A 16,730-nucleotide genomic window follows, 5' to 3' on the forward strand; every position below is an offset into this window, starting at 1 on the left:
GCTCAGCGAAAGACAATATTTCATTCACTCAAATGTAAAAGAGAGAGAGAGAGAAAACAAAAAGTAGAGCTTTAGTTTTGCTAAACTTTTGTAGCAGATTTATTATCATTAATGATCATCCAATGTCTTTATTCTGTCCTGGATAAAGTCTGTGTTAGCAGTTCACCTGAGACACAGTGATCCCACATTTTTTGGCCAGTTCCTCCTTTGCTTCCTCACTGGGGTATGGGTTAGACAGGTGGGAGTAGAAATACTCGTTCAGCACTTCTGTAGCTTGTTTGTTGAAGTTGCGCCTCTTACGTCTACACATATAGAGAAGAGGTAATAAACAACTTGTTTGGCAGGCACATATCTGACAAAACACAGTCGAAGCTCCCAGATTACTTTACCCAAAAAGAAAAAAGTAAAACAACCATCTTAAATACAAATACAAAGCCAGACACACTCAGACAGACCTGGCATCAAGGAAGCGTGAGCGCAAAATCATGACGGCCTCACAGGTGCTCTGCTTGAGCTGCATTTGAATGGAGCTGAATTTGCGGTGGATTATGGCCACCATGCGCTCAATCTCCTTGGGAGAGATGGGCCGTGTGCGAGACTGCTCTCTCAGAAGGTTCATTACATGGTTGGTGAACTCACTGCAGGCCTGGAGCAAAGAGAGATAAAGAGCTTAAATGGCGTTGTCAAGAGATGGGACAAAGCACAGGTTCTGTTCAGTGCAGTTTTGTTGACGCTTCAGCTGGCCGATTCCTCTGCTGATCAGACAACTTCATCGTGATATGAAAAACAAAGGTTAAAAGAAGAAATTTGGTTTGCGTGTTGCATTTAAGTCATAAAAGACCATTTACAGCTATGATTCTCTTAATAAATATCAAAAGGCTAAAATTAACACTTAATGTCAGTTTTTCAAGCTCAAACTTTGTAAATACTACTTACAAACTAAATGTATTAATGACAAATTGAATTACTGGTACATGAATTGTAAACTACACCTATTATCAAAGGCAGGTAAATTCCAACTATCAAGCACCATGAAGGGTTTTTTGGGGCATTTGATTACATTTATTTTCTGTTGTGGTTTATCTTTTTAATCAACCAGAGATGGGTTTTTTTTTAAGATTAAATACTAACTGGATAATATTGAAATGACATGGTTTTTTAATCTTTAAACGGTCATTTCAGACAATATATAAACGGTATGCATTAATCAGTCGTTTTGTGCACCGTACATATTATACATTACACCTCGACAACCTTGGCACTATTCTTTACAAGCAGTTTAACACTTCAAAGGTTGTTTTTACTCTCATACGCTGTTCAGCCAAACATAATTACCAATGGAGCTCAATAACAAAAACTAAGATAAAGCATTTAGGTCAGTTCAGCACAAACCTGCTCATATTTCTCCAGCTCAGAATGATATATCTGACGGATCTGGGCAAGCTTGGCTCTGTAGTCAGAGTGTTCGATGCTGCTGTCGGTGGGCGAGCCCCCTGCTGCTGCTGCAGCTGCAGCCGCTGCAGCCGATCCTCCACCTTTCTCTGGTCCTGAAACACCCTCTGCTAGCAGCATGTTGTCCAAACGCATGATCTGGGGATCTGGGGGGTCTTCCTCCTGCACACCACGTATACTCAGCACTGCACAGAAGAGAAAACACATAGCAGTTAGACAAGCGAATCTTAAATTTATCTGATTAGGGAAAAAAAATAAATACATTTTTTGATTAGTCTGTTCACACAAGAAAACATTTGTCTGATTGAGAAAACCTACTATTGAAATTTCTTCTTTAAAAAAACTACACTTGAAATGGTGAGTGCTAATATTGTGGCTTCTAGGGTGTAAATGAAGATGCTACTAAAATTCATAGAAGTGCAGCCCTGTCAAAACCCAGTCAAGTTTGTCCCCTGAGTCATTGCTCTGAGCACCTGACTGAATTTTCAATGAGCCTGATCTTCCTTTAAATCAACAGCAGAGGGCAGTGTGGTCCCTCTGTGGCAGTCTGCCAGAGATAAGGGCATGAGGCATGGAACCAGTAATGGAAGTGCATGTGCTGTCACTATGAGACCCAGTGGCCATAAGTATAGTTATCAGTCGCTGCTCTCCACCACTGTATTATACCAGGACCTCTGTCAGCCTGCAGCCTTGCTCTCATCTCTCTCTCGTTCACACATGCACTCACATACACACCCACCCTTACAGACACCACTCTGTTACGGAAAAGTTTAAGCTTCAGACATTGTTTTTCTTATTAGGGCCTGCAGTGAGCTCGGTTTCTTTTGCTCCTTTTGCTTCTCAATTATTTAACGTCAGAAAGAGTAGAAACTTGGCTGCAACACAATTGATTATTTGACCAAAGTATTGAGAGTTGCTTCACGATCACAATCATGAGGAATGAAAAGTGTAGAAATTAAAGTTGTTAAAAGGGTCAAATGTATTTTCACTAAACCCATCATGAAGTGATATTCAGGGTCATTAGGGAAAATCCAAATTTGCAGCATATGGTTGACAGAAAATTTGAACTATTTTCAGAATAGATAAAACATGAACATTTGTGTGAATATTTAGTGTTTGCCGTTTTTGAAATATTTCGACTCCCTGGTTCTGTTTTACATCACTGTCAGGTGAATGTCTTTTGACTGTTGTAACCTGGGGGTCTGAATGATCTGACAAACATTTTTCCACTTCATTTAGTAAAACTACAATTATTGAATTAATTAACAGGATCATAGTAATTGATATGTCAGTTAACCAGTGACTGACATATCTAAACAGCTTAAGTTTATGTTCAATACTAAGAGGAATACATTTTCTATATGAATGAAAATACTGATTCAGAGTCACAAATTAATTTCCTGCCATGTTCACACTTGTGTTGATCTTTTTTAACTGGATGCTAAATTGAAAAAGACAATTTTTACAGCAGGAAACCCTTCATGATCCTGAAGGAGACAGATGCTAACAATCTGGATGACAAGATTAATCCCTGTGGAAACTGGGTGGCGTTAGGCACTTGTCCTCATTATGGTCGATACTAGTTTGTCAAGGCTCATCACCAAAGTGTATGGATGCATGAGTGTTGTGCGTTTTTTCTGGTGTTACAAAGAGTTAGATTACATTGAGCCTCTCAGCTGGTAAAGTTTCTTTAAGGTAAGTAAGAATGAAAAGTGAAGCAAAAGTGAAGCAATCAGAACTAACAAATGTGTAGGGCTGTACTGCGGTTTAACAGAGTTTTAGTTTAAGTTAATTTGATAAATGAGTGTGTTCAACCATTGTACCAGGCCTTAAATGCATCTATATATACACATAAAGTAGAGAGTCCAACTTTCCTCTCCATTTTTTTCTTGTTCCTTCTTGCCTTTTTCTTTCCCTCTGCTTAAGTTTCTTCTCTCTCCAAGGCACATTCCTGCTCTGCTGCTCCCCCATCTCAGGGCTCAGGAATGCAGCAGACCCAGCCGCCTGAACTAATGACCCTGATTTGCCCATCTCTTTCACTCCTCTTTCTCTCCTTTCAAAAATTCAAAAACGGTCGCTAAACTTCTTTGCCAAATAACCATTGGGTTTTTAATTGCTTAAAAACCAAAGTTACAGTTTTGTTGCCACTAAACATTGTACACGTTGTGATGTTCATTTTAGCTTTAAGTGAAAAGTGAAGTGTGGGACCATCTGCTGCAGATGGTTTTGCTTTTAATGTAGTTACGTTTTAATCTATATTGTCCATTTACAGACACGTACAACTGACCTACTGTGAAGAGGGCGACTGTGACTCTTGAAGCTTCTCACCTCGGCCCCCTCCCTTTTGCAGGGACTCATTATGGCCCCCAGCTGTAGCCTAATGCCCCTACATTCCCCTAATTACTCCAATTAAGCTGTGATTACCCAGAATTGCACTCATGCACAGTCTAGTGGCCTAGTGATACTATAGCAGCAGCAGAGATGAGTTAAAATACTGCAGAGAAAAGGATCCTTTTACTATCAAAGGAACACAGCAAGCCACTCAGAAAGTAACCTTAATATTCTCAAAAATTTGGCAATAACAGAAGCTCTTAACCAAAGCAGCTCAAAGAACTGTCACTGCTTTGCTCCACAATCTAAGTAGTGTTTCCATTTGATCAACTTCCCCCTAACATTGCTGATGGACTGGGTTATCAGGAATGTTAGGACAGTTTCAGGCCCACAGCAAACCATCTATAGCTTTTGGAAATCACTATTATGCATACGTTACAAACCTAGCTGGGCGGTGTGGCATTGAGAAACTAAGCGAGCAACACATACTATGAAATATTCAGAGTATCCAGCTGAGCTCTCACTGCATACATAATCATTCTCATTTCTGCACAGCTAACGTGGAAACGTTGTGGTGTGCAGACATAACACAAAATATATGAAGTGGCTCAGGTAAGGGGTGAACAACCCAAGCAATAGTGTAGTGATGTACATTAACTGTAATACCTTCCACACATAGGCATAGATAAGGCTTAAACGCAGTCAGTATATCATTGCTCAGCTCAGAGCACAAGCTTTATCCTCGTCTGTCTTTTCCCTCACTAGCATCCCCTTTTTCACTCCGTCTCCCCCAACACATATCCCCTCCCCCTTCTCCCTTTCAGCGCACCCCCCCTCCCCACATCTCCCCCAGTGCCCCCCCTCCACCCCACCCCCTGTTCTCCATTTCAGTCGAGTTCTCCATGTGAGCCGCAATCCCTCATGCTGTCAGCCCCCCCTCTCCCTCTCTCTGTAGACAGACAGGATTAGCATTTTAATTGCATCAGCTCCCTTGGGTATTCTCAGCCTTTCACTGGGAGAGAGCAAGGGAGCGGGAGAGGGAAAAGAAAAAAAAAAGGGGAGGGGGGAGGTAAGAAGAGAGGGAGAGGGTAGAAGGAGAACCAAGGAGAATTGAAAAAAAAAAAGTCACAGGAGAAGATATGTGTGCGAGAAAGAAAGGGACAGAGACAGAGAGAGGGGCTACGGAAATACACAGAATCCAGAATGCAGATGTGCCAGAGAGCAAGAAGGAAAGAAAAGATTGTGAAGATCAGTTTTCCCATTTCATTCCAAAGAAACAATACTTGTTTGTTTTTTATTCATTACCAACAATGAAAATATGCTACTGAATATGCAAATTAATCTTACAAAAATGCAGAAAGAAATCTCAATCACAGCTTTGGCAGTAGGACAGATAAACCTGCACTTTGTGACTGAAACTGATGAAATAACATCTGGGCAATACTAATACATGATGGAAAATAAGGCCAAACTACTTCCACAACCCTACCATACATATTTTCACCATTCCCAATAAGAAAGAGAAAGTTTGTCTTGACTTGTGCCTGACTTCAGACAGCTGTTGAAAACTTACAAACCTGGTTTTAAGTGCGACATGGTGTCATACTTAAATTATATTTTAAAAAAAAGAAAATCTGACTTTTAATCTGCGTGTTAAAATCACATCCAGTTTTCTGAGACAGTTTGAGTCAAAAGCAGTTTCATTATAAACTTTATAGTGCATCGACTGATTAATGCCAACTTTCATCTGTGTGGCATTTTGATCTACCATGCCATTTCCTTAGAATATGGGTTGGTTAATAATGTTTGGGTCAATAAAAAATAATAATAAATAAATAAATAAAAAAATCGCCCACGGCAGATTGTGGAATATAGTCCTAAAAATGAAAAACAGCATTAAAAATGAATTATTTCCCTGAGAGGGTTGAGAAATTGGGAAAAGACGCATCACATTCCTAATTTAAAAATAAATAAATAAATAAAGCTTTTCAACAATGTGCATCTATTCATTTAAAAGGTTTTTTTTTGTTGAGTACAGTCAACTTAATAAACCCAATCCATATGTCCATTCCTACTTTAAGCAGCTCACACTAATCAGCATCTGTTTGGGTAGTTCACCAGAGTCCTGTTGCAACCCCCCCCCACCCCACACTCACACGCACACACACACACACATACTGTGACACAAACAAACAAGCTGAGAGGAAGGCATTCAGAGTAAACACTGTGTGGTCTCACTAAGGTGTGAGTTGGAGAATTCACACCTTAGGCAAGCACAACACTTCAGTCCAGCACATCATTAATCAGCCCTTAATTAACTAAAAGGAGGGGCTTGGACACTTAAGCAATGATAACAACACAAACAGGAAGGGAGTATATACACAGTGTTTACTCTGAATGCCTTTATATATATATACATATATATATACACACATATACATATATATATATATATATATACATATATACACACATATACATATATATATATATATATATATATATATATATATATATCTATTGTGTTGTTGCAATATATACACAAATGTCAGCCAAAACAAGATTTATGTCTTTTCACTGCATCATGTCGATGGAAAAGTTAGTAAATTACTTAAAAAGTGCTTTCATGAATCAAATTAAAATCATTGAAATTAAATGAATTCAAAGAATACAAAAACTAAGGTAAGTTAATACGATTATGATGAACTCTAAAAGTCAACCCGGCGTGTCATATATACTAAAATGACCAAAAACTGACTAAACTAACCACTCGGCTGCAGACAAACTGTGGGGATGCTGATCACCTGAAGTGGTTTATCAGCCATGTTTACTTATCAATTGTCATTATAGTTCACTATGCTCTTATATTTGTGAAGTCATCTAATGTTGGAGAAAAATTAAATGCCATTTAGTCCACCTTTGACTCATTGGGATTGTGTACAACCATTCAAACATGAACCATGAAACATTTATGGCTTCATCAAGTCGTTAAAACAACAGCATTCAAGTCATTCAGACACAGGCCACTGTTTCGTTAATGTCTCTCGTTTCTTGTTCATACATGACTGTGAAAGTGACAGAGAGCTCCACGATGCGTACATGATATTTGCCATACACACAATATTGGGCAATAAATCACTTAAGGTATATTCCTCAAGTCCTCAGTCACAGTTTTGTCAGAACAACATGTCATATCCCTATAACAACCTACATTAGCGCACCAAGTGTACACTAGTTGTGTAAAACACAGTACTGGTGGATAAGGCAGCTGAAAATAATGTTTAAGCTAACTGAAAAGTCAGTTGTAAATGCGCTCCTGTAACAACGTAGCAGTAATCAACACAAAAATAAATAGTCTTTTACTTTGTGTGAGGACACTTCTAATAAACTCTATAAGTCCTTCTAGAATTACAATTTTCTCATATTAATGTCATTTTTCAATAAAAACTCACATCAAGTTAACACACTAGATTACGTGAAACAAAATGGCTGCGAAAAAGAGTGGTTGAAAGTAATATATTGTTGGAGCAGAAGTTTCAGCTGCAGCTTAAACGCTTTCAAGCACAACTTTCTATCAATCACTTGGCAGAGACACTGTGATAAAGAACAACCCGGTACTGTAGAGGCATAAAGCTTGGACAGTGCTGTAATCTATATACTGCCAAATAAGTCAATCGCTGTTTTTCAAACCAGCCCACTGATATGACTGCAGCATGTTGTGTTGAAAGTGAAACATGTCAGTTATGAAGCTCAACCAAGTCAGACTGCCATCACAAAATGTTATGGAAAAGCACCACAGTGCCTATTCAAATGCAACACAAAAAAAGTTTAGTTGTAACCAGATCAATGGGCATCAGTGCATGTCTGAAAGGAGTTATAGACTTTAAAACTGCTACTTGCTCACAGCTCATGTTCAACTGTCATTTGATTAAAGTCTGAGTGAGTCAGCGTGAAGCAAACTGACAGGCTGCCTAGCACCAATCACACGTCAGGATATGTTATGAGACCAAGCAACATAAGTCCTTTATAAGTATTCAAAATATAAATAAGTAAAACAAAAAAATAATATGTTGAGCTTGTTGTGTACCTGTGCAAAAATCAGTACTGCACACTGAGAAATTAAGAAACAATTTTAAATTTCACAGGAGGATGACAAAGAGCACCTAAGCAGGAGGCTTGTTACAGCACTGCTAGGATCTTCCCCCAGTCAACTCTCATCAGGCCAGATGCCTCCTGTGCTCATTAGCACAGACTCTTAAGGAGCTCCTAAAGACTTTGTGAAAAATGAACGCTCATTTGAGAGGTCGTTAATTTGCACTGTTATGCAAATTAGGTGGCAATTAAGCGATAGATCAGAAGAGCAGTGCCCATTTATAACAAGTGAACAAGCATTATGACATAGTCAGATGTTACCAGAGTGAACTGAGGCTACATGTTTAGTCTGCACAGCTCCAGTGTACAAGCTAAGAGAGGAATTAAAAAACAGAAATGTGACAAAAGTATGTATGGCCAGACCGAACAAAAATGTACCACTGGTTTGGTTTATTAAGACCATACTGGGTCCATTAATAAACACATGAACGCAAATTACACATATCAACAAACCGATATTGAAACACATTGATAGTACTCCTAATATGGCCTTAACCTAAATAAGTCAACAGTGCTACAACATCAACCCTAAACTTGCACTAATGAGGAAAATCCCATCTTAATTTTTTTACAGTTAATAATAATATGGGCTACTAGTATCCCCCTCCCTCTACCAGCCCTGATGTTTCCATTTCTCCCCTGCATTTATGACATGGTGTGATTTAGACAAACATATTGCCTGGGACAGCATTGTACATTACTGCTAAGGGGTGGAAGACACCCATCAATTGTAATTAATCCTTAATTAGTCAGGATTAAGAGCTAGGCTCAGAGACTCTCCCACCCCACCGCCCCCAAACTAGAGCAATCCAGCTGAGACTTCATTTACATATCTTTAATTAAGGAGATGCCAACTTCCTTTAAGAAAAGGGTCTAAAAGCAGGTTTGAGAATTAGACATACAAGATAGGGGCAGATAAAAGATAGTAGTTTGCTTTGTAGTTAATATTCAACATATACAGCTAAATCACTCACCTCTAAACTGCAAGTGTGCAGAAGATGGGCTCTAATGCAAGTTAGAAAAGAACCCTTAACATAGAAAGTAATATAAAATGTCTTTTAGTTTGATTTTATCTTTTTTTTTTGTCTTATACATTTTTTTAATAAAGAAAAAGGGAATTTACAACAATACTCATAAGTTCCACTAATTGGAACAAAAAAAATAAATAAATTCAAACATAAAGACTGACCAAAGTTTTCAAATATCCAGCCACATGTAACAAAATACTTTACACAAAGTACTATTACTGCACAGCAAAAATCGCTGTCCTTGGTGAAACATCCCTTGACAATATACAGAGGCCCGGGTCCTTCAGGAATAACAGCACACGGGGAAAATCAGTTGGCCCACACACCATTAGGCTGACACTGAGGGTTGGGGTGCTTTGGTTCCCCATTTTAAGTCAGGGTGTGTGTGTATGGTTGGGTGGGTGGGTGGGGGTCTGTCAGGTCCAGGGGTCTGTGTGATATTAGCCGTCTGCCAATCTGGCTTGGGGAATGGACACCGAGTAATTACTCCTGCTCTTACTGCCTCATCAATCTCTCTGTATCACTCCTGCACCCCCCTCAACACACTTTTCTATTTCTCTATTTATCCATCCTCTTCTGCAGAGGAGCAGTGTGTGTGTGTGTGTGTGTGTGTGTGTGGGGGTGTGTGTGTGTGGGGGGGGGGCAGAGTGGCATAACACAGCAAACCACTTATTCATGATGAAAATCAAAGACAAACCGGTACCACTGTATAGTAAGTGTTTATATCAAACTGTTACAGAAATTCAAAGGATTTGACTAAATGAGAGATGGTTATTTTACGAAAGTGGATGACCTCTTTAAATTCTATACCCCAATAATAGTAAAACTGGAAGTGCAGGTGTTTTACTTGAATGTAGAATGTACTGATACAATTTCATCAAGAAACAATTCATATCGTACCAATGCTTTGGGCTTAAAATGAATTGTATGCTTCCCCCTGATGAAATATAATGAAATACTTCCCACAGGCTCTTAACAACTCATAAAGTTTTATGCCTCCGTTCCAAATTGGGCTCTTGAAAACTAATAATAAATAAGTTGCGTTAATGAGGCAAGTGATTCACAAGACTTCATGTGCTGATCTCAGCCAAAGTCTATAAACACATGTATGTGATCCTGAGTGTATTCCCCCCACGCACACAAATTAAGTGTCACCAACTGTTTAGCCCTGCTCTGTAGTTTTGTTGTCAAATTTCACACATTGCCTCTAAAAAAAAAAGATAACATCTGAGTTAAAGGTTAAAGTTAGTTTTACTTATAGGGTTATAAAAAGCCAAATGTTAATCCTAGCTGTGAATAAATACATGACAAATGCGTGTCTTTGTCTTTTTTCACAACTACAAACTCGTAATTCAATTAACATGTAATAGAGGGTATGCACCTACGTCACTGCTCCATTTAGGCAACAATAGACATACCTACACCCAACAGATTGGCAAAAACATTCAACATATCTGCTGCCACTTGTCATAGGAATGGTAATACAAGTGAATATCACTCCAAATTAAAAGGTTCATGGTTTCAAACAAAATCTTGATGATGGACTATCAATAAAAAATTTGCGGACCACTGACATTAACACCCGGCTAGAAATCAAGTGCCCTGATTGTGAAATTAAGGTGACCAAGACCAGTCAACATTCTGGTTGTACAGGTTCATACAAACAGTTTGTTTTTTACCTTATTCAAACGCTTGAATGAACTGATAGCGTAGAATCCACTATGCAGCCCATGTTATACATGAGCAGTTTCGTGACTCATGGCACAGTTCAAGGGCACACTTTTTGCCACTTTATCATGGTTTCTAATTAGCGTTTCTGCAATTTACTCCCACCCGATTTATAACTTTGGGAAACACACGTCTTATGAACCAGGGGATCAGTATTAAAGAGGCAGTTTGGACAACAACAAATCTAATCCTACATATGTGAAGTAAACTTTTAATACCAAGTTAATTTCTGTACAATTCAGTTCAGAGCACACCCATTCATGTGGCTGTAAAACTGTAATGTCTACCAGACATCTAACATATGCTCTTTGCTTTTTAGAAGTTTGTAAAGGGCTAACTAAAGGCTGAGTTATACTTCTTTTAACTGCCCTTGCGCTTGCGTCTTTACGCTTGTGTTAATGGCTCGAGACGTTTATGCTTCATTTAGCTTTGCCGGCGCTTGCGTGTGCTGCGTGGCGATTCACCGTTAGGACAGTAGGTGGAGTAGCGGGTTTTTTCAATGACAAGCCTACTACGATTAAAGGAAATTCACCGCCAGGACCTCTTCGGCAAGTCTCTCTTCGAGTGGATTCATCATAGACATAATATATTATGTCTATGGGATTCATGCTTCTTCTTCTTCTTCACTTTCTACCTTGGCGTTTGAAAACAGCGGTCTTTTATTAGGGGATGAAACCGGAAGATGAACACGCCGCCGGATGCGATGTAGATAGTGGCTTGTGCTCACGTCCAGAGTGGCTACTCTATAGCTCTGCTCGCGTCTTGCGTCTTGCGTGAAGTTTAGAAAATTGAGGTGACACACGCAAGCACACAAGGGGGGGCTTGCAACCGCGCAAGGGCTTGCGTTTCGTCTTGCGTTACCGACTATAAACCAGGCTTAAGACTTCTTTCTGAATCTGTACCAACAATTGCACAAGAGCTTTTCCCCATTTTGGAAGCGTCTTCAAGCCTGTCAAACAGTCCGTTGTCATTGAAGTCTTTTTGTCACTCAACTGGATATCACTAAGTATAGTCACATGTTCTGTCACATGAAATGATATTGCAGTGGATACATTATACAATTACTATCTGAAAAGGATGTGTGAAAGCTCTGAGGTTTAAAGAAAACAAGGTCCATCAAGGTACACTTTACTTCCCAAAGCTATGTAACAACGCTGTTGTGAGTGTGTAGCTGCAAATTACAGGTTACAGTTGAACCAATTCAACTGTTTTTCCAATTTCCAAGACAATTAACACATCCTTTCTGTGAATAGGCCTCATTTACCAATAATTGATAAAGATTTAATCTTTACTTTTTTTAATTTAATGTTAAAACTTATAATTAAATCTCCCCCTTTGTTTTCACTGAATCATAGCTATAACAGAATAAAGTTTTCGGCAAAGGGTAAGCTGAAATAGCAGTGACAAACTCATAAACCTGAGTGCGAGTTCACTGAGGTCACTTATTCCCAAACATTCAAACATCTTGTCAAAACATCTACAGGATGTTATGATGGACTGTCAACCAGCCACAAGCTTCAATTCATTGTATGAAGAGGATAATAACAATGAAAAAAAAAAAAAAAAAGGTGAATTTTACATTTTTAACCAAAATTGTAACTGATTATATTTGGATTTAGGTATTTCAACTACTATGAAAGTTAAATGTATATAATGCATGTTGTTATATATATGTTAGTGTCAATTTAAAGCTAGTCGTTTCTGTTTCAGATGATTACAATGTTGGTCAGTTTTCCAGTGCTTCTACTAAGGCTACAGCTACACGAAAATGAAACGAGGTTTTTTTTTTAAACCGAGTACGAAAATTATTGCGACCACACAGGAAAGCTTCTGTAAAAATATCAGTCCTCATGGCAACGCCACGCTTGCTGAAAACGATGCAGTACACACGCCACACCTCTATGAGCGCTGTAAGCCACCCCCACCGGTTACACCAGAACAATAGAAGAAGCAATGCGCATGCGTGTACGCCCCTACTCCTAGTTAGCAGTGTCTGCAGCAGTGCTACTATCAATGTTGTGGGGTCCATGATGATCGCTGTCTGTCCTTGTTGTGTTGTCTTCTTCTTCCGGATTTTGAATGGAAGCCGCTTTTTGTTCTGGTCACTGACGTATGTGTATACGTCACTGGCGTTGGTCATGTGGCTGTGACGCAGATGTAAACGAATCCGTTCTGGCTGTAACAATGAAAACGCGAACAGCGGCGTTCCTAGATCTTCCCACTCTGGAACTCATTCTCCAAAAATATCATTTTGGGGTACCCAGAACGCCGCCAAACGATAAGCAAAAATATCGGTTATAGTGAAAAACGTTTCCGTGTAACCAGGCCCTAAGCCAACTTGAGGCATTATCCAATAGCTGTTTATCAGACAGCTTATCAAGATGAGTGGTGTACTGGGGTATTCTCAAATAGACAAGGTAGAGAATTAAAAAATAATAATAATGTTCGAAAATAATGCTAAGAAAACTATTTTTACACAACATTTCCAAAAAAAAAAAATGGGAATGTTCAGGCTTGTTGAGGGTGGCAGAAGAGAGTGAGTACATACATACATATACAGATTTATTGCTAGCATGTGAAAAGCAAAGACAGTGAAAGTAAGAATGAACATGCCCAAAGTAAATGAAAAAGTTGTGAGAATGAACTGCAGAGGCTTGTGAGAGATTTTGGCATAAGCTGTCCCATTGCACCAAGAGCTATTTTTACAACAAATACCCACGAGAGCGAGGGAGAACAGAAGAGAGTTGAAGCAAAGCCATGGGCTCTCAACTTTGATCATTTCTAGTCTTTCTTCAAGTACTTTTTTAAAAGTGTATCCTCAAAGTATGGACAGGAATCAAATTTCATGCTGATAGAGGTCATGTTTAATGTGTAAGCGCAGGACAGAACAGGCACTGTTAGAAAATGGGGTGTATTGGGGTGGTGGCACAGGGGGGTGGTGGTGGTACTGGCATTTGTGCAGAACATTTCCTTTACAATGAAAACAATCTAACCAACTGCAGCACTCAAAGGAATTCACCTCCCCTCCCCCATGCCCCACCTCCCCTCCTCCTCCACCACCACCACCATTACATTACCATATCAAAGCCCCGAGTTCAGAGCAAGTCTTCTCTTTCAAGAATGGGAGCGAGGCAGAGAGAGGGAGGGGGAGAGGACAAGACCGAAGCAGTAGGAGTAGACCCAAGACTGAGTTAGCTTTTATCTTGTTTTGGTGTATGTGTATGTGTGCAAGGGAGACATATTGTGTATGTGGTTATGCCAACACAAGTGCACATTTGTTAGTGAGAATATACTGCAGAAAATCTCTGGAGATACTGAAGGACTAGTGACTCGGTCTTCCACAAGCTGCAATGAGGAGAAGTCATTTCACATTCCAGAGGCAGACAATGGGGCCTACAGGGGGTCTGAGTGGCAGTGAAATACCAAAGCAGGTACAATGTGCAGTTAGGGCACTACCTGGCATATGGCCAGCAGAGTACAGGCAGAGTCAAAGACCTCTATATCTCAAAGCTGGCATAGCCACCTCAAGTATAAATTCACCATTAACCTAGCCCCTATTCTTAACTCGCATTTCTGCTGAGCTTACTGTACAAGTACTCACAGATCCTCTCTCTAGTTCGCTGGGAGACTAAATGTGAAAATCAAAGTGAATGGCATTAGGGTAAATAAGACCACTGGTTGCCTGGGAAACAGTGTACCCTGCCCCACTCACTCAAGCCTTGCCTTTACTTTTCTCCAATCACTGGAGAGCAATAATACATTATTGACAGAGGGCCACAACAGGCAGCAGTGCTGCATTTTCAAATTGTATTTGAACAACAGAGGCATACTGTTAAAAGATGCACAAGGACAGTGAGAGAAAAGGACGTAAAACACAAGAAGACGAGGAAGTTGACAGAGGGAAAGGATTCAAAAACCACCCCCCATTTACCCTACCATAACCATCAATCTGCCATCCTTCCCTGGCCTCAACACTAAAATCAGTCTGATAGTCGACTCAAACAGCAACAAGATGAGAGTGAGCATCTAAAAGGGAATATAGATATCTAGAAAGGTCATTATTCAGAAGAGATTGTCTGTGCTACAATTCAGTATTAAATGTTATGATTTGTGTCTGGATGAGGCAACAGCACAGACATGCATAACAATGTCAGCATGCAATACACAATTACCTTGTGTGGCATGGCTGTTTTATAAACAGTTGAGAAAATTAAATCAATTTGTCCTGAAGTAGCTTTACAGTTTAGCTGTAAAGCAATAAAGCCTGTGGAGTTTGTCATGTCTACCTGCTGTAAACTGACTGTGCACACTTTCTGTCTGCACCATGTTACATTTTTATTCTGATAATTTAGTTAGAATAGTTTGTAGTAGTGCTGCAATACGTACCCCTCCCCCCTGCCTTAATAAAACAAATACTGCTGATAGTCACCCATTTGCAAAAGCTTGCTGGTTCATACATTTTGTCAAAGTACTGTTCATCACTTGAGAATAGAGATGACAAAAATGCAAAAATTTCTACCAAGCAGCACATTTTTGCATTCAGGTGCTGCATCTCAAAATGGAAACCAAACTGCATTGTGATGTAATAGCGGGTGAACTTAGGAGTTGTTTGTAAGTTCTGCTGTTCGACTCCAGTTTCAAAGGCACTGATCCACTAAGATTAGTTTCAGCTGGTCAGTGTGAAGCCTGGACAGTAGCCAAAAATAGGTAGAATATCTGTAAATACTAGATCAAAGCAACAAACAGGTGCACATTTAGAATCATCTTGAATGAAAGCATACACATGCAGAAGAATCAATATACTTTTCTGAGACGAGATTAAAAAGCAGCTAAGTGTTAGGGAACCTGAAGCAAAGACACAACATCTCAACACTACATTACGACCTGAGAACACTGGAGCACTCAGTCACACAGTCAGAGCGAAGTAGAAAACTCACCCGTCTTCTCTTTGATCTCACAGAGAACACTGAAGAGGGCTGGTTTCATTCTGTGACAGTTCAGGGCATGCTTCCTGTAAGAGAGAAAAGGGGATGAGAGAGGGAGAGAGCAAGGAAGATGATGATGAAAAGACCTCTGTTTTATTTCCTCACCCTAGGAAAAAAAAACAATGGTAGTAGGCTGTGTGTATTACAGCTATAGTATCTACAGAGTGTAGTGCAACAAAAAAGAATAGAACCATCATTTTGTAAGGTATTTCAAATGACCGGATACCTCTGTCAGTGCAGAATCATCTCTTATGTATCAATCTGAACTAGCAAGAGTAATGAAGTCATTTGAATGCTTTGCACTGTGGGACAGGTGACGATGCCAAACCTCAAGGTCATCATTTCTGAGCACCCGATTTCATAGTTATTACACTATATTTCATTTCTACCTCTTAGAAATTCATTGAAAGTAGATGGTGACTTGAGAGAAAACGTTTGGATTTGGGTACAATTTCAATTTAATCATATCCAAACACCCCAACAGCAATCAAAGGAGAAAAAGCAAAACTTTTTAACCTCACCGGAATTAGATCTGAAGACCTCAGCAAGGTTTCTTTCCGAACATTTCCATGCACCAACACACACCCATTCAGCTACTTAAAAGATTAAAAATGTACGAGTTGAATGTTAAGGGAAAGCCCTGATCCAACTCTTGCCTCTAATATTATATTGTATGATGTTCATCAATTACACTATTCACATCAATGCTCAAGAGTGTGTAAGTAGTTGAGCAGACATAGCATTGCAAGAATGTACATTTTATTCACATTAAACAATATGTAAAAGCCATATATAACAAAAAATGTATGTCATTAAACATGCAACACATACCCCCCCCTCCCCGTAACTCATATTACACTATTGTTTATGGTCACAGAGGCATTGTTAACTCTGTTTTTTCAACTTTTTGGTTTATGGTGCTGTTGTAATGTTCAATTACATTGTATTTCAAATCAAAAGTCCAATTAATTAAGAAAAAAAAGAATTTTAATAATTACCCAAGGTTCTGTTTTTAGATGAAAAAACAACAGCAATAACAGAAGAGTGCAACAGA

At 39.3% G+C, this 16,730-nt stretch overlaps 1 protein-coding gene across 6 annotated transcripts in view; it reads right to left on the reverse strand.

The window, feature by feature from the left end:
* The window catches only part of pbx4 (pre-B-cell leukemia transcription factor 4), a 28,579-nt gene that overhangs the window by 8,695 nt on the left and 3,154 nt on the right, over positions 1-16,730 (reverse strand). For all 6 annotated transcript variants that reach the window (XM_075453234.1, XM_075453237.1, XM_075453236.1 and 3 more), the window contains 4 exons: positions 15,629-15,702; positions 1,393-1,637; positions 456-646; positions 167-302 (listed from right to left, as the gene is read on the reverse strand). In XM_075453234.1, coding sequence (XP_075309349.1) covers positions 167-302; positions 456-646; positions 1,393-1,637; positions 15,629-15,702 — 646 coding nt within the window. The remainder of the gene's footprint in view (positions 1-166; positions 303-455; positions 647-1,392; positions 1,638-15,628; positions 15,703-16,730) is intronic.

This window comes from Odontesthes bonariensis, chromosome 21, assembly GCF_027942865.1.
Source record: "Odontesthes bonariensis isolate fOdoBon6 chromosome 21, fOdoBon6.hap1, whole genome shotgun sequence".
NCBI lineage: Eukaryota > Metazoa > Chordata > Actinopteri > Atheriniformes > Atherinopsidae > Odontesthes > Odontesthes bonariensis.